General features: G+C 37.2%; 1 protein-coding gene across 1 annotated transcript in view; it reads right to left on the bottom strand.

Moving 5' to 3' along the window:
- Nucleotides 1-8,956: 8,956 nt before the first annotated feature.
- The window catches only part of ccdc69 (coiled-coil domain containing 69), a 28,150-nt gene continuing 17,507 nt past the window's right edge, over nt 8,957-19,599 (bottom strand). Inside the window, exons 3-9 of the mRNA XM_054597503.1 lie at nt 16,576-16,745; nt 15,511-15,598; nt 14,631-14,704; nt 14,117-14,218; nt 13,698-13,817; nt 13,463-13,560; nt 8,957-12,454 (exon numbers count right to left, since the gene is read on the bottom strand). Coding sequence (XP_054453478.1) covers nt 12,286-12,454; nt 13,463-13,560; nt 13,698-13,817; nt 14,117-14,218; nt 14,631-14,704; nt 15,511-15,598; nt 16,576-16,745 — 821 coding nt within the window. The 3' untranslated portion in view covers nt 8,957-12,285. The remainder of the gene's footprint in view (nt 12,455-13,462; nt 13,561-13,697; nt 13,818-14,116; nt 14,219-14,630; nt 14,705-15,510; nt 15,599-16,575; nt 16,746-19,599) is intronic.

Raw genomic sequence — 19,599 nt, 5'->3', positions numbered from 1 at the left:
AACTTTACAAGATGGTGAGACTTTAATAAGTCCACAACATGTCAACATAAAGTGTCAAAAAAACGCTTCAGGGGACACGTTCAGTGATATTGATCTTTTTAGAGGCAACAATGACAATGAAATGGAGATAATAGGGAAATTATGCAGAGTGCAAGGATGCTTGAACACAATTACGATACGATACGACAGGATACGATGTGATGCAACGAGATACGATAAAATACCTTATGAAAGCTACGATGCCATAGCAACAAGACAATATGATACGATCCAATCAAATAAGATAAGACAAGACAAGAATCGATACGATTCAATAGCTACGATAAGATAACAACGAAAAGATAGCAACGATATGATACGTTACAATAAGATTGCTACAAAAATAGCTACAATTGGAGATGATACAAAACGAAAAGATAAGATACGATAAGATTCAATAGCTATAATACAAAAGCTACGATTCCATACAATACGATAGGATAGCTACGATACAATAGCAAAAGATAGCTACGATATAATAGCTACGATACGATAGCTACCATATAATACAATAGGATACTATAGCTAAGATACGATAAGATGAGAAAAATACAATACGATAGCTACAATACGATACAACTTCATAGTCAGTTTCATATGAAACTCATTTGCATCCTCAAGCAATTCAGTTCAAGAAATGTTCACACAGGTTGAAGATACAGTTTCACATTCAGTCATGATAATTAAACATATAACATTATATCCTCAGTTAGCAGCACACTGATTTTTGGTTTAGCAACAGGACAGACGGTTGATAAAATAATTAATCAGCCTAAACAAAAGTCTGCATCGAGTAAAGGAAAAGACGTCCCTCTGGTGAGCTTCAGTGTACAAATCCTACAAGTTAAGAGTTGTTGAAGTGTTTTTTGTTAGTATTTTTGTTGTTGTTGCAGTTTTATTAATTATTCAGCCTTTCGTATTTGAATGAAGGGAATCTAAAATCGCCTATTCGGAATTTGAAACAGACATCCTCTTTTGGTCGAAAAGTCTTCATACACATTTTGTATTTGATAATATAATTTTGGTTGCTGTATCCGGCCGTACTGCAGCTACAGCATGAAACTATTAATCACTGATTTAAAGAAACATAAAAGAATCCAAAAAATCCAATTTAACTCTTTATTCTCTATTTATTTAACCCTAGTATTGGCAGCCACTATACACCGTCAGGGGAGCAGTTTGTGAGTCCAGTAGCTTGCTCAAGAGCACCCTGATATTGCCAAGGAGGTGATCTGTCAACTCCCCAGCAACCAATCCAAGCTCTAGTGTCCTTCTGGCTGACAACCAAGCCCTCATGGACTGAGATACTGCAGCCCTGCTATTGTGAGTTATCACTGGAGTCAAGAAGATGGCCAAAAACATTTCATCTTTCTTATTATTATTATTGACAATAAGAGCGTCTTTGTCCGTCTGTGAGCAGCAGTGACGGTAAAGTGGAAATCCTAAAGTCGTGTTTTTGTGACTCGTGTCTCCGTCTCGCTGCTCTGCCGATCCGACACCACTTGGACGTCTGATTTCGACCCTTGCGTCCCGGACCCCGGACCCTTCCTGTGCAGCTTTTGGACCTGGAGGACAAATGCCAGCCCATTCAGGAGCCTCTAATTGTGGCCCGGGGAAGCTCCACAAAGGCCCCCTGCCTCAGCCTTCAATGGGCTGCCCTGCGGAGGCCCGTGTGAACCGCAGAGCTCCTTCCTCCCCCCCCACAACCACCCCCTCCACATGTTAATTAATAGGCCTTACTGGCAGATTTGGATCCCGCTCGGCTTTGATTGAAGGCGGCCATTAGCATCTATTAATTTAGCCTCTGGCGCTTTATCACCAGGCCTGAAAGAGGGAATTAAGTGGTGTGAGTTATTGTGAGGACTCGGGGTGTGAGGCTGAGTTAAAATGTGATTATTGTCCCGCAGCCTGGAGCCAGCTAACTGCTGCTAAGCCCTCTTGAAAGTGAAGGGGCGACTCCTCTCATTAGAGCCCAACAAGGGAAAGATATTAACAGGAAATAGCTGCAAATTTCTTTTTATTTCCCTCTCCTTCACTTCTAATCTCTTCTCTTTATCTCCCACGTGAAAAGGGCACTTAAAAATGTAAAGGGGGGGAAAGTGGAGCGTGAGCGTGCGACGTGGCGAAAACAGCCACAGTGACGATACTGTAGGTTAGTCCGGACGATCGGACGTCACCTCGGAGCTTCCATTTGGCTTTTCAAAAAGATTTGGATTTAATTGGGGCGAGGAGGAGCAGCTGCAGGAGGGTCAAGCATGGCTGCAGTTTGGCGCCGGTTCTTGTTCGTGTTTGGCGTGTTGTTAACAAAGATTTAGAGATGAAACTGCAAAAGCAAAGCAGGAAGAAAAGGTCTGCAAACTGTGTGACAGATAAACAGGAAGTGACGGTTTTGAGCTGAGAGCATCTAAAGCAACTAAAGGTCACAAAGGTCATGTCCGAAATCTCTCTGTGAGCGTCACTGACAGCTGCAGAGTTCATTTTACATCTTTAAATGAGATGCATTGCATTGTGGGATTGCTAGCAGGACTGGTGGACAGTGCCAATAGTGCAGTATAGAGTCATTTAGGAACAATCTATCAAAACCGTGGTGTATTGTGGGATGCCTCGTCAAAGCAGCAACAAAAACCACAAGAGCATCAAAACACAAACAGACGCTCATCAAAAAGAGTTTTCTATTTTAGTTTAGCAGCAAAATTAGCAAGACAGCTAGCTAGTAGACGGCTGGCTAGTTAGCTTGCTAGCTAATTCCACCATGCTTTAATGCTACACTGGTTACAGAAAATGAGGGCCGGTGGCATATTCTGTAATTAAGAAGTAGACGTAGTCAGCGTGACGTCACCCATTGGCTTTTGGACCGATGTTATGTAGCCTGAATTTATTTTATGCACCACTCTCTGGTGTCGACCTGTCAATCAGTGTGTAGTCCCGCCCTAAATAATACCCTGCTTTATGGCCTATATGACTTAATAAAATTAATTAATAAAATAGAGATATTCAACTAAGAATGAATAAACAAAAAGACTTAATTCTTCTTTAATTTATTTGTATTTTCAAAACAGTGTTAAGTATTTTTTAAAGTGTGGTATTAGTACTTTTCCTGCAGTAAAGGATCTGAAAACGCATCCATACAGTTTAATGATTTATATATATAAACATGTAGATGTTTGTTTCCTTTCAACCCTAAATACATCTAACATAAGACTCCTCCCCTGAGTGACACTTCTTTATCTCTTTTTCTATAACTGCTGTCCGTTCATCCGTTCTTCCTCTCTTCTTCAGGTGTCTCCAGGTGGCTGTGAAGTGCCATGGGAACACTGTGACATGACAGCCGAGGCTCTGACCCATGGCTAACACACACACACACACACACACACACACACACACACACACACACACACACACACACACACACACACACACACACACACACACACACACACACACACACACACACACACACACACACACAGTGGGAGTTGACCTGCAGGTTCCAGGTATTGTCTCAGCTTGTCAAACAGCCACTGACACACTGATCCTTTTACATCCGCTCGGCGCTTCACGCTCACACTTCAGAGCGGTGCTTCTTTAACGGCGGGTCAGGGGTGTTGAGCCTCCTGGGCCTCCATAAGAGAGTCTGGGGTCACGCACACATGTGTTTTTATCTACCTGTGAGGAGGCCTGATGCCAGACTCACAGCTCTGTGAGGCTGGTTGTTTTTTTTGGACTACAGCTGAAGTGGTAATACTACAGTGTAGAAATACTCTTATACAAGTAAAAGTCCTGCATTTAAACTCTTACTTTAGGCAAAGGAAGAAGAAAAAGAAAATGGAAATACTTGAGTTCCTAAAAATTGTACCAAAGTACATCCATCTCTGGTACTAAGGCACAGTGGTGGAATGTGTTGTTACTGAGCTGGTGGCTTTGTCTGAAGGGCGTAACCACTACTAACCACTGCATTTATCAGGACTTCACGTGTATTTATTCAGCAATATGCGTATTAATCACAGACTTATATAAGACTATATATACTATACTATAGACTATATAAGAAATGGATGTAGTCGTCTTGATGTCATCCAGTGGTTTGTGGACTGACGTTTTGAAGCCTTGAGTTCAGCAATTTGGCCGTCGCCATCTTGGCTTTTTGCAACCAGTGAACAGGAAGTGACCATATATGGACTGAGGAGGAGTGACGTAGAGACGCCGTATACGTCTCTGGTGTCGACCTGTCAATCAGTGTGTAGCCCCGCCCTAAAGCATCCCCTGCTTTATGGTCTGTTTGACTCTAAATGGAGCATCATTTACTAAATGAACATCATGCTGTATTGAAGAAGACTTGAAACTAGAGATTGAGACCATAAACTCATGTTTACAATGCTTACTGAGGGAATAAATCAAGAGAGAAGTAGAGTCATTTTCTCATAGACTTCTATACAACCAGAGGAGTCGCCCCCTGGTGGACAGGAGAGAGAATGCAGCTTTAACACGTGAAGCTAAGTAAGTTTACTTTTTGGTATAAAGGTGAGGTTGATGCCCACATGGAAAGGCTCAGAGTAACTGTGTCTCTGGCTCAGTGGAATAGATGCACTCAGCTGTGTGAGTAGCTATGTTAGCTGTCAGCCAAACACACCTACCAAAACACCGAAGTCTCTCTTGATTTATTCCATATTCCAAGTAAGGTAAAATACTCACTGCCCAGTATGTGGATTTTGTGTACGCTAATGTTTCAAGTAGACATGAGTTTACTTCTCAACTGCCCCAGTAAACATTGTAAACATGAGTTTATGGTTTCTAGTTTCAAATAGGCGACTTCCATAAACCAAGATGGCGTCGGCAAAAACAAAAGATGGCGACGGCCTGAAACCAAGATGGCGACGCAATAAACCAAGATGATGTTGATCGAGTTTGTTTCCATGTGTTGTAATAATGATCTGTCATGTTGAGCTGAAGGCATCACGGCATCATTCACTTAATATTTACATTAAATAAAGTGAATAAAAGAGACAAATTGTAACAAATTGATTGTAGAAATGTGTCCCACAGAGCCCCTTCAGGTTGGTCTGTTATATAAAGTTCACAGGTTCAATCCCGGCAGCAGCAACTTGAGCAAACTGTCCTGGAACAAAACCTCCAACTGTCTAAACTGTCCTCTGCTGCTCTCTAGAGGACACACCGGTGCTTTACATGAGCTGAATGCAGTTTGTTCTTCATATGGAGAAATTTGTTATCTTGACTTGAAAAAAATATTATATAATATAACTGTGCTGACTATATATATATATAAAACAATAAATGTTAATAAATCAATGAGTTCAATTATGTATAAATAATGCTAAAGACTGTCTTTAACTTTGATTGTTGAACATTTAGTCACAAATATTCTTACAAATTAGTTATTGTTATAATAGTAATGCTTGATATTATTTATAGAGTGTTTTTCTTGGTACTCAGACACTTCCTAGAAGTTAAAATGATCATATATATATATAAACACAATAGAAATATACAACGCAGTTAAAAGCTATACCACCTTCTTTTTTTATTATTTTATTTTAGTTCTAAAATGATCAGTTATCTATACTTATGTATTTAATTAAATTATTATTACTATTATTACTATTATTACTATTATTATTTGTTTATCAATATTTTGTTTGAATGAGCAGGAAGGGGGTTGCTGGGGGCGATATAAATGTCTAAAATAAGAACATTATTTTGTAATTCTGTATCGTCATATGAGCTGATAGTTGTATAAAATAAATCAAAAAGCAGCTCCATCTCGACAAGCTGCAGCAGTGAAAGGATGCTTCAGTTTTAAGGAGTACTTCTGATACTTTAAGTATTTCACTCATAATACTTACTTCACCGAAGCACTTTACTTACTTTACTTTACAAGAGAGTATTTTTACATTATGGTATTCATACTTTAACTTAACTTAAATTAATAATTAACAACTTTACAAACTATCAATTAATTATGCTAAAACACAGCAGAACTAATGACCTTTAGTAGAAGAATTATTCAGCTCACTGGTAATATTTTACTTTTTTTATTCCATTTTATTTATATTAGGTATATAATAATGATTTTTTTTTTGGGATGAATAAAGACGAGTCAAATAAAAAAATATTATTTTTTCAGGACTTTTTATATGATCAACATTAAAAACATTGCATTATTTCAGTTTAATTAATGATGATTATCTGATGCATATATTTGTCATTCATTCGTCAAAAACATAAACAGACTGGTAACCGGCGGCAACAAGCTGAAGGGCATAATGGAACCGGATGTCATGTCATAAAGGCAATCTATTCCATTTGAATAGATTGCCACGTTTTGAATCTAATCACTCACACTTCACTCGCTTCACTACACTGACACGCTGTGACCATGGAGAGGACTCGCTGATTTCCAGAAGAAAACAAAGCCAGAAGACATGGATTTCATCTCCAGAGAGATTAAAGCTCCACTTAAATTCTACCTGAGTTCCCTGGAGGAACAAGTCCGGTGTGAGCTGCGGGACGACGAGGCCAGACTCACCCAGAGCAGCACTGAGGGGAGAGTCCACCTGGAGATCCAGGAGGACTTGCTGGCTAACTTTCTCGACCAGCTCCGTGGAGAGAAAGAGGAGAACAAGTGGCAGAAAGAGATACGCAGCCTGAAAGTCCAGCTGAATGAGGCTCGGACTAAACATGTCCTCTCCTCACAGAGGGAGATGGACGACCTGAAACCCAAGCTGACAAACATCCGCATGGTGACTCTGAACCATCTGGATCCGCAGACCGCCAACACCGAGGACCTCCAGATCAGCCTGGAGCAGACGAAGAAAGAGAACGCGGCCCTGCAAAAAGAAATGGAGGATGTGAAGTTGCAGCTCAGAGTTGCGAATCAGCTGCGTGCGACGGCTGAGAGCAACCTCCAGTCACGCACCCACTGGCAGAAGGTGCAGCTTCTGCATATAGAAATTGAAGAGTTTGAAGCTCGCTCCAAAGTGGAGCAGTTGGAGAAAGATCTTGCGATCGAGAGGGCTGAAACTCGGAAGCTGCATGCGAAATTTAGCAAGATGGAAAGCGCTCGTTTTGAACAGAAAGAGGAGGCTAAGAAGGATGTGCAGAGATGCCGGGCTTCACATCGAGCCCAGCTGGAGGCTCACGGAGTGGAGATCAGCAAAGTTATGGATGCCTTGAAAAAGACAAAGGGACTGCTGGAGGAGGAGCACCTCGGCATGCGGCGGGAGATAACCTCCCTCCAGGAATCCAGAGCGTCCGGTCAGGACCAGCTGGACCAGCAGAAATACGAGAATCACAAACTCGTGTCTGCTCTGACGGAGACCGAGCAGGAGCTGAAGACTCAACATGACCATCGGCAGAGGGCCAAGTCCTGCCACCTGGAAGAGCTGGAGAACTGCAGGAACGACTTTCTTACTCAGGTGGCGGTCCAAGAAAAAGAGAAGGACAAGTTCATGGCCGACCATCTCTGGTGGCAGAGGGAGGAGATGGACCAACTGAAGACCTCCTACGTGGTTCAGCTTAAAAAGCAGAGACAGAGGAACGACAACCTCACAGCCGCTCTGAAGAAGACCGGTAAGTCCTCCCTCCTGGAAAAGCTCGGAAATTCACATAACAGCTATATCAACCAGGTGGAGAAGCACAAGGACGAAACCAGAAAGTTTGTGGCTGCTCTGAAGAAAGTCGAAGACCAGATGGAGAGCGACCGTCTACGAGGGCAGCAGGAGAAAACCTCCCCACAGGAGGAGATGGACGAATCCAGAACCTCCTTTCTGGCTGAACTGGACCAGCAGAAGATGGAGAACCAAAAGCTCCAGACTGCTGTGATTGCAACAGAGCAGGAGCTGAAAACTGAACGTGACCAGTGGCAGAAAGCAAAGTCGAGCCACCTGGAGGAGTCAGAGAAGGAGAAGACGAAGTTCACAGCTGAACGTCTCCAGTGGGAGGAGGAAAGTCCTCATAACAATACTAATCAGAACAAAAATTTATCAAAAATCAGTTAATTAAAAAAAATATTCTAATCTTAAATTAAAACAATTTGTATAGATCAAACACAAAAAGGAAGAAAAAAAATATATATAAATAGAAATATATATATTAAAAATCTAATAAAAAATTGATTGACATTTTATATAATCATGAAAAAAACTAATACAATTTTATTTTTTTAAATAGAAAATCTAATTAAATCATTCATAAATAATCATTTACAAACACAAATCAAATAAAAAAAATATTTAAAAATAAAATCATAAACTAAAATAAAACAAATAAAACGTTGAATATTTAATTAGAAAAATTATCTAACATTCAATAAAAAATAATCCTAATTAAAATCCTGAATAAAAAATAAACAATAAAATAAATAAATGTTTGTTGGTTGTTTGTTGTTGAATTTTAAGTTGCCCTAAATGTGTAATTTAAAAGCTTTGTTTGATGTATAAATCAGGGGACAAGCACTGAGGAGTTTAAAATGTTAACCATAAGCCTCTGCTCTTATTATACATATTATCATCAGTTATTATCAAACTGTAATATTCATTATGATTTTCTTTGAAATAAAAGACCAACCTATGAAAGAACAGGACTGTTAGATCCTTACTTTTCCCCCACATTAAGTTGACCAAACTTGCACCCAGTTAAGATAACATAAGTTAGCCAATCTTTACTTGTTTATTTAATATTATTATTAAATAATAATAAAAAATATTTAATGTTTAAATTTAAAACCCCTTAGTATTTATTTCAGCAACATTTTGCAGGTTACAGCACCTTTAAAACAGATCAGCATTATAAGGTTTCATGGCAAATAAATGCTCTGAATATTTAAAAACACAATTAAGAGAAAATTTAATTTAAGAGAAAACAAAATAGTCAATATGATGACTTTAACTTTTTTGTCCAGCATGTCATTCAATGGTGGTCAAGGTATTTATTTAAGCGATTAAAAAAAGAAAAAAGAGGTTAAAAGACTGCAATGGGGGATATGCGTGCAGAGATAAAAGTGATTGTTTTTGGTTAATATGCACTGTTGTAAATACAGACATTGAACTGATCAGTTTTAGTTGCAGCTTTTTATTTAGTCAAGCCAAAAACAAGAGGAGAAAACAAACTTCTGGATTTAAATCCAACCAAGCAAAGATGAAATAAGTTTTTACACAAAAGAAGCCAAAAAAATTAAAACTATACAACAACATGGAAAAAAATCTCTCTTATACAAACCCCTGTTAAAATACTGGTCAAAGTGCTAGTGCATAAGGAGAAAGAGTTGTCAGAATACTGACAAACATTTTTTTTGGCAATACATACGTCACATCCCATAAAATCCTCTGTCACTTAAAGAGAAAAAATACTCAACTGACAACATGGCAATATCTTTCACATCTTTAAAAGAAACACAAAATATATCTGACAGTTATCACGCTTTAAAGGCAAGATGTATACAGTGATTATTGTTCTGTGATTGTTCATTGAGGAGCGATTGATGTAAAACTTTTCTTTTTTGACATAATGGAAACCTCTGACAGTAAACATAGCTGTAATTAGCCCAACACGCCAGCATTTAAATCAACATTTCTGACCTAAATCAGTTCACTGATATGCTATTACTGAGATTGGTGGTTTCAGTCACGGACGTCTACGCATTGTTCCATTGCTAACCATTTCAACTGTGCTGACTTCTGAGGGAACGGAGCTAGCTGAGCAATCAAAATGGCAGAAGCATCAAATAAGCCGAGTCACTTCGTACATGCTAAAAACGTTGTGTCTTGATGGTTATCCCGGTTTGCTTAAACTTGCTAAAACTCGGAAAAATCTTACAAGAGTTTCGTAAATTGTGGCGTAACATCTAAGACCTGCTAAAAACACTAAGATTAATTTTGTTAGTTGTCATTTATGACTGACTAAAATTTCAAATAGTCCCAATGTGTGTTGAGAACTAGTGGCGCTAAACACTGGACTTTACTTTTACCATTCACATGGCGGTATAATAGTGTGTAACATTCAGTGTTTTACCATGTTAACATGCCACCACTGTGAATGATTAAAGAGTATTTTAGAGAGTTAGGATTTTAACGTTAGCCATGCCATGCTAGCATTAATCTCAAAGTACAGGAAAGATCACAGGGATTTGTTCTAGAGAAGTACTAGTTTTGGGTGATGAAACCTGTGTGTAGCGATAATGAAAAACCTGGGGATCAGTAAAAAAAAAAGAAGCTATGTGAGGTTTTACTCCGAACCAACTGACTGGCATCCCTTGAGCCAAGATGCTAGCATGCTAAAAGACTAAAAGAATTCTGCTATTTGTCTTTTTTCACTGCATTAAACTAAAAACATTCAATTGGGTTGAATTGATTCTGAGGTTCATAAAACATATTCAAAATCCCAAAAATAAAAGGGCTCCAGTTTGTTTGTATCCACTCCTTAATGCCTTACATAAACACGTGACACTGAAAGTGAAGTGGCGTCTTCCCCAAACAGTAGAATGAAGAGTTAACTCTACGTTAAAAATGTGTCAATGACTCCAGCAACTAATAACATCAAGTTATGATTCAGTTTTGACACATAACGAGAAACCTAAAGCAAGGCACACAAAAAGGAAATGAGTAAAAGAAAACTGACTACAATAAAAAGACGTAACATTTGAACAGAACCAGAAATATCACAGTAAAATAAAAAAGTTTGACTTTGTTTAGTTCGTTGATAGTTTCGTGAATCCAAAAGGTTTAAATACTTGAACTTTCTGGCAGGACGTCCATGTATATTAAATGTATTATGAATGTTTTTAGCAAGATTTTTCAATCCAGAAGATCCTCGACTAATCAGTTAAAATTGGATTGTTGATTGTGAGGATCTCTAAGATGCTTGTTGACTCCTCATAGTCTACCTCACAACATCCAGTGGTTGTGGAAACCTGTAATACCTTGAGGGGATCTTAAAGATTGGAACAGTTGGGGGACACTTAAAATAACTGATTGTACTTTTGCTGTAACATCCTTTAATTATTGGGGAAATAAAATAAAATACCTGAAGCGGATGTCCCAGATTAAAAGGAAACACAAAATCAAGTGCTTCACTACTACGCTAGCTCTCTTTTCCCTCTTAACTACCGTTTTCTGTGCCAATTGAGCAAGGCACTTTGGCGTGCCAGTGGAGAAAGACCTTTCTACTGGGACATTATTTAGGAAGCCAGACGAGAGTCGAACGGTAGCCGTCATCCAGTTCTGAACCCTCAAGAGTTTTGATGTATGTTGAGCTTGGCAACCAGAAGATCCAGCTTTATGTTGACGTGATCGATCATGATACCGATCGGTCAGGCACTTTAGCGGAGAGTTAGATCGCAGAACTGCTAAATTATCGGCATGATTGATGGATTTGTTCACGGAGGTTTCAACAAACTCTGACTTGCCAATTTTTACACCGTTTAAGTGCAACAGAGAGCCAGAAAATCGTAAGAAACACACGAGGAAGCACTAAAACGATCACAATAGTTGTGTTGCACCAACCGCTTTTTATATAACCCTGGAAAAAAGAGACGCAAAAAATGGCCTGCAGCTGGTCTGATAGCACAAATGCGTCTCTCTAATAAACTATGCAAAACTTATTTTCTAGTTTGTAGGCTATTGTGGCTGGCTAGTTCTGATTGGTTACCCGTTAGCTTGCCAGCTAGCTGTGCAAGTAGTCACTACGTCAAAGGATTCGCTATGCAACCTTCTGGTGCGTCCACCACACCGATCCCTCCATCTTTGATTTGTAATTGACAAAACAAAAAAAGGTTTTAACCTCCATAGCATCCAATAATCTGTCAGTCAAAGGATATTTCTTATTTGAGAAGAATTAAAAACAAACACAACAGATTGTTTTGGCTGCACCGTTACCCGGGACGGTCTGGAGGTCCAAACAGGGTGCAGCTCAGAGTCCATGTAGCTTAAGAGTTGTTGAGATGCTACTCCGGGGACCGTAATCATTGTAAAGCCCTCGTTGTTCAGCTGGTTGCTTACATAAGAACATTTACCAGTGGAGTTGCAGTGAAAATGGGAAGTATTCAGACTTGTGGATCCAGTTTGAAGCCCTGGAACTTGAACCCAGACCTGCCGACGATTGACAGTAACAGCCAGGTGGTCGATGGGACCAGCAGCTGTAGCCCAGTTTGAGTTTTTACCTGGTTACTGTAAACCAGGACCGCCTGCGTGTTACCTTGACTGATTTTCTATCTACACAGAGCGACACATGTGATCATCGGGGGGAGATCTCGTGCATAATGGTGGGCAGGAGGATGGTCGGACACGAGTCTCTGTGTCTCAGTTTGAACATCAGCTGCTCTTTTTCCTGAGAAAGATTCTGGTTTGTGAACGACTGCCTCTCCAGCGCCACCTTCAGTTCCTGCTGCTCCTTTGATAACTGCCTGGAAAACAAAAGAAAGAGATTCAAAACGATTGTTGAGGACCAAATGAATGCATTTAAAGTTAAAACCAGGGTGAGAAAACTTCTGCAGGATCTTTTGGGGCCATTTTGTTGATATAAATCATCTGATAAGCCTCATATTTTGCCAGTGTGATCAATTTAAAAAAACAAAACTTCAGTTGAACCCTCATAAAGGTTCCCTGAGAAATAACTAATGATAACAAGCAATACAATTAGTAAAGTTTAAAACAATATATTGTATAAAATCAGTTTCGAGTCATAACAGGTAACTGAACATTTCTCTTTGCACTTTCTATAAGATTTGTTTTTAATTTAAAACCCAAAAAATTGCTTAAAGTGTTGCTTATTTAATAACATTTGCAAAACAGAATTTTGTATGAATTCAATTTAACAGCATGCAAAAACATTACATTTTTGCTGTGTAATTTTTGGTCCGTGTCATTTAAACTAAACTTCTCTTTGTGTCTGTTAAACTGCAAAAAGTTCCTTTTCAAAAGGAACTAGGATCATTAGACTTAAATCCAAAAAGCGGAAGGCCAGAAACTATTTTATTTTAACGTATGTAATAATGAGGACTCTTGGTTATTTGGTTGACAGTTTAATTAATTAAAAAAAAAATAATAAGATCAGTAATACGTTATTTTCATTGATTTTAATATTATTATTTCTTTCTTTTATCTTTGTCAAGGATATGTGTGTTTATGCTGGGACAACATTCATTCACCAAATGTGCATGTTGATTTCCGGATTTGTTCTGTTTTATTGTTTAAAAATAAAAATATATATTTATTCATTTTTAACAGAATGATTACTTTTTAATCCCCTCAAAATTCTGAAACCGTCTTGATAAATATTCTGCCCGTCATTTTATTTTGAAAATGGGTTATGACATGATGTTGTTGAGGAGACGTGAATTGTCCTGCAGGTGGCGCCACATTGTTGCTTTTTGAGCTGCTGTTAGTTTCAGAGAGGAAGATGAGATACGTACTGAATGAAAGTCTGGCAGTTGTCTATCCGGACTCTCAGATCCTCGTTCTGCTGCAGGACGTGGACCATCTGATCCTCCAGAGACAAGTTCTTCTCCACCTGAGGAGCCAGATGAAGACGACGACAACAATAAAAGAAGAAGAGAAGAAAGAAAGTTAAACACATGAGATTTCTGTTTTCAACTAACAAACAATAGTAAAACACAACAGTGTCGTCTTGCCGGTCAGTTTTCCTACCAGAGCTTCCATCTGCTGCAGCTTCCTGCTCTGGTCTTGAACTCGCTCACTCTTCATCTCAATCACAAACAGCAGAGACTCCTGCTCGGACTCCCAGAATGCACCTGGGCTGCCATGGGCCTGGAGGACATGAAGCACAAACAACACTCTTATGATGTGTTCACACCAAATTTGACAAAGCTTTATTCACTGCATCTAGTCATCAGACGTGAAGAATGATCCACTTTAATCCTCTGTTTCAGTTTTTGCAACATCAAAAACCTTCATTATATCTTACAAATACATATACATATATATATATATATCAATAAGAGCTCATTTAACAGAGATATAAACAGTATAATAGACTCTTTAACAGAGTCTGTAAATAATGATTACTTATGTAAAGTGAGCACTCGTCAAAGAAGCAGCGAACACACCTGAATGTTTCTCTGCAGGTCTTTCTTAAACGTCGACTCTTCCACTCTCCTCTTCAGGTTGTTATAAACCTGCAGATCTGAAGTCAGCTGCTCCACTTTACCCTTCAATCATAGAACATATTTAAATAAATACATGCATGAAAAGTGAAACGATTAAAACAACATGATATCACACAAATTAAACAGCAGGTCGCATCAACATCAATAAGAACTGGACTCGGTAGAATTTCCATTTTTGTGACGTCACAGACTTTTAAATCGCTTTCTTTGGCTAAAAGAAAGTATTAAACCTCCATGGATCAATAAATCATAACATAAAGAGACGTAATTGACCTTGTTGATAGTTCAAGGTTTGTCAACAGTTTGACAGACTCTTTTATAATAGTTGTCTATGGGGAAAATGTTTTGTGATCGCTGCAATACCGTAAGAGGAAGAAACAGAAAAGCAAGATGTTATCGTACGTCTGCTGTGAAACGACATTCATTCTGTTTATCTAGTGTTTGTTGGTTTCACCTTGAGGACGTTCTCGGCAGCCTGAAACCTTTCTGTGAGTTGAGTTGTCTCCTGTTCCTGTTTCTTTTTCAGCTCTGCAGAAAAATATAAATAAAAAACAAACAAACTCACTCAATTTTAACATCAGAAAACTTTCTGCAGACTTCCTGTGCATTCATTGTTGTTTAGCAGCTAATAAACTCTCCTCCCTCCACATGCTTGCCACTTTTTTTTTAGCACAAACTCAAGCCTGACTCTTTTAACAGAAAAAAAAGGCTAGAAACCCCAAAAATGACACAGGTGCCTGTTAAAATGTACAAATATTAAGTCATAATAGAATTATAGAACAGTTCAAGGTTGTAAAAGAACAGTGTTTCACTATTTATAAACACAACCGCAGCAGAAAAATGAGGGGAAACAAAACTACAACACGGATTATTTCAATGTAAAGTGACTTGTTCTGGTGCCCTTTTTCAGAGAAAGTCTCCATATTTAAATCACTGAAAATGTGAATCATTTTAAATTTAAACTGATTCTTTCAAAAACATTTCTATGGTGTGCAGACATGAATACGCGGATAAGAGATTCTGTGTGAAAGCCTTACATCTGTTCTCAGCTCATCTCTACATGACGAATCAAAACAGTTATTTAAAACAATTAAACCCAATATGTTTTAAATCACAACAAAAACTAATTCAGTTTTCACTCATAAAATGATGCAGAGTGGTGTTTCTGTCAGGAGGAAAGGATCTTTGTATCCACATCTCATTCAGTAGTTAATAATGTAAGTTATTTAGTTATATAAACTGTTCTTTATACCATTAGGCCGCACTTGGTGTCTATTTACACAGAAGTATGATAATCTATTTCTAATACTCTTCATGAGTCAGTAACTTGTTACCTTCCACGTTTCTCTCGTGGTCTTCAGTAGCAGATTTACTTTTCTGTTCGTGCAGGACGTTTAAATCAGTCGTCGTCTCCGTTTTCACCTGAAGAAAAAAAAAACATAAGAAACGAGTTTCAGTTTTATATGAACTGTTCTGATAGTGATGGAAACTATGAAGAAACACGGATGACGTCTGTGGAAACACTGGACTGTTGGCAGCAGCTACTGAACTGGAACTACATCACCTAAAAAACATCTGAATGAAAAGTGCAAAAAGAGAGTTAACTAGTGTTACAGTTACTAGTTAAGTTATCAAACAGTAATCAGAGAAGTTGATCTGATGTTTATTTATGCTGCACAGCTGCTGTCCGGGTCTATGAATAACATCTCTGGCTGAGTTTCTGATCATGAAGCAGATTTTATTTAACTCCTTCTGCCAATGAGATCATGTGACTGTGACACATGTTCATTAATGACGATCTTTCCACCAGATGTTGAACCTGCTGCACCAGAAACATCAGTGAGGTCCAACATCAACATTTCATGTTTTAATGTGAGGAAGGATACAGCGTCAACATTTAAATCTAAAAAATTAAATGGACAGAAATTAAATATTAAATAATAAACAAAAAATAACGATAATATTAAAAATAAAAACAATAATATAATGTATATATATTATAATAGTAAAATACAATTTAATAAAATAAATAATAAATATTTAACACAAGAATAAGAATAAAATTAAAACAATACAATTATATATTTTTTTATAATAAATAGTAAAAATAAATAATAAAAAAACATTAATAATAACAAATATAATAAACAAAATAATGAAAATAAAAATGTCAATATAAAAAACGTAATAATGGTAATATTAAAATTAATGAAAATGAAAATAAAAATGATAATAATAATTTTAAAAAAATAAGAAATAATGTAATGTTAATGTTCAATAATAAATAAATAAATATATTAGTTTTTGTTTCACTGTACATTTATGGTATTCTGTTGATACAAGATCAATGCCCCCCCCACAGTGATCAATAAAGTTTAATTGATAGATGAGCTCCTCACCTTCTCCAGGAGGCTCAGGACGAGGGAGCACACCTCCTTGTCTCCGTGGTCCTTCAGAAGCTCCGCCCTCTCCGGGTTCCCATTGGCCTCCTTTAAAATCCTCAGCTGCCACTCAAAGCGCTCCAGCTGCTTCTCCAGACAGACGTCGGGCTCACCTGAAGCACGTTTACCTGAAGATGAAGTATAACTATTTTACATGAAGTACAGGTGACAGGTGACTTTACCTGTGTTACAAACTGATATTTATACAAATCTGTCTCTTTTGAGAATTTATGTGAATTTAATAACTAAATAAACTAAACTCATAAACTATTAAGTACTTGGACTGGAAGCTTGCTAAAGTCAAAGTACTAATACCATAGCGTAAAAATACTCTGTTACAGTAAAAGTACTTATATCACACAGAAACAATATTTTTGTTACAGTCAACGTACTACCACTAATGCACACAGTAAAATCCTCTGTGACAGTAAAAGTACTAATATCACACTGAAGAAATCCAATTTTACAGTAAAAGTACTGATACTACGCTGTAAAAATACTGTTACAGTAAAAGTACTAATACCACACAGTAAATATATTCTGTAACAGTTAAAGTACTTATACCACACAGTAAATATATTCTGTCACAGTTAAAGTACTTATACTGCACAGAAAAAACAAATCTGTTCGTATCATATATAGTAATATAGTATCTAAAGCCGTCAGATAAATGTAGAGAAGTAGAAAATGAAGTTTTTCTACTTCACGTCTCTTCTTTTATGTCTGAAGGGTTAAAAGCAAACTGAAGCTGAGGAAACGTTTCGGACTGTAATTTAATTCCAACCTGACAATTACATCATCGACATGCAGACACAAGCTCTCACACACACACACACACACACACACACACACACACACACACACACACACACACACACACACACACACACACACACACACACACACACACACACACACACACACACACACACACACACACACACACACACACACACACACACAGTTTCAATGACGTCTTCAGTTTGGACTTCACGTCTCTTCAACATGAAACCACGATGAAGATGATTATTGACATTAAATATCAACTTTTTCAATGGAACTGAAAATATCCACAACTCAAAAATGATGATTTGGTGGATAATTAAAACGTTACACAGTAAATTACTACTTTCATAACATCAATGTTGTGTTTTTGAGTTTGTTGCTTCTGTATTTTTGTGAGAACCTAGAGTAGAAACTTGTAAACAGGTTGCAGCTCGTCTGAAGGTGAATAGATGTTCAAACAAAGAGCAGCTTTACGGTTATTCTGCTGCTGTTTGACAGTTGAGACACAAAGAGTCATGTGATCATTCAGAAATACATCAATGTCCCCTTCAGTGTGTTACATTTACACAACTTTGAATTATTACTTTGAATGTGTTCTTTGTTTTTCTTACTGTTACATTCTGAACATCCATCCTCTGTCTTTAAACACAGCTCTTTTCAAAAAAGACAATTTCAATATCTTTTTAATATTTTTAATTGTAAATTTATTTTGCAGTATTTTTTTGATATGCACCTGCAAAAAACTTTATACAAAATAACATAATTATGATTTTGAAAAATACATATTTTGAATTTTGTATTTGTGCTTCTGCAGGAACAACACTTTATTTTATTTTATTAAATATATGACTTAATAAACTCCACAAAGCTCATATTGAGGAACACATATTTACAAAAAATGCACATGTGAACCTGATGATTGAATATATATTTATAAGTGAAACATCTGAAAAGTGTGAATGTTTCACGTGTGATAAACATGAAATGTGAAGCTTTTGAGTTAACGAGGAGAAGGAGTCCAAAAATATTTAACCTTTTTTTTTTTTTTTTGTGTGACACTTGAGTAAAAATCTATCTGCTGATGAAGACCATGTGATATGATCAAAAGCCCCAGAGTGGCTACTAAATGGACCTTGAGGTGAGATTTTTTACAAATGTGAACCGAATAAACGTTGAGGAAGAAGAAGAGGAAAAATAAAAATATTTCAATTTTTAAAAAAAAAAGAAAAAAGAAGAAAAATGTTAAGAATAAGAATTAAAACAATAATATAAAATTATTATTATAATAATTATTTTATAATAAATTAAAAATAATAAATAAAAATAATTAAACTTAAATAATAATAATAATAATAATAATAATAATAAATAAATTAATTTAAAAAAAAAGAATAATAAAAAAGAAAAAATACTGCTCACATGAAGAAATAGAGAATTTGTTGGGGACTATTTTCAACAGCGGATTAATCCACATTTGGTGCTCTTAGTATTTGTATGTGGGATTTAGTCAAAATAAACTACAGAGCGTGTTTATGGTGATGAAGGAACGTGCATGAATCAGACTGTGATACACACAACACATGTTAGTAGATTCATTAACTGGTTTTAATGTTTTAATTGCATTTTTGTAGATATTATTATTATCAGTCTTAGTTCAATGAAATTATAAAAATCTAAACTTGTGATGTGTAGAAGATAAATCATTTTTACTACTTTCTCAAACTCCTGTACGAAACATAAACTCCGACATGTTGGGTGACTTCTAACCAGCTGTTCTCCAGAGTTGTTTGCTGGAACATCTGTACAGTAAGAATGACGACAGCGTGTTCTTAGATCCTGTTTTTAAATGAGCGGTTCAAACTGTACAATCTGCTCATAAACGAGAGGAAATGAGGGAACGGTGAGTGTTAACTGACTGACTGTGAGTCACGGCTCCACAGCAGATGGTTCATTGAGTCACATGACCTCTGAGGTCAAACCTGTAACCACCTGTGATTATGTTCGTGTTCAGGATGTGAACAGTCATCAGAACGTCTTTAATTTCATCACTTCATCAGATATCGTTTTTGTACATGCTCATGTTAGTTACTTCACGTCTATGCAACACATTCCATATTCCTCCCTCCTCCCCTCTACCCTTCTATCCTCCCTCCTCCCTTTCTCCTTCCGTTTCTCTCCTCTCTCCTTCATTCACCT

The sequence above is a fragment of the Anoplopoma fimbria genome, chromosome 4, assembly GCF_027596085.1.
Source record: "Anoplopoma fimbria isolate UVic2021 breed Golden Eagle Sablefish chromosome 4, Afim_UVic_2022, whole genome shotgun sequence".
Taxonomy (NCBI): Eukaryota; Metazoa; Chordata; class Actinopteri; order Perciformes; family Anoplopomatidae; genus Anoplopoma; species Anoplopoma fimbria.
The sequence above is the reverse complement of the archived record's forward strand: the minus strand, read 5'-3'. Positions and strand labels throughout refer to the sequence as shown.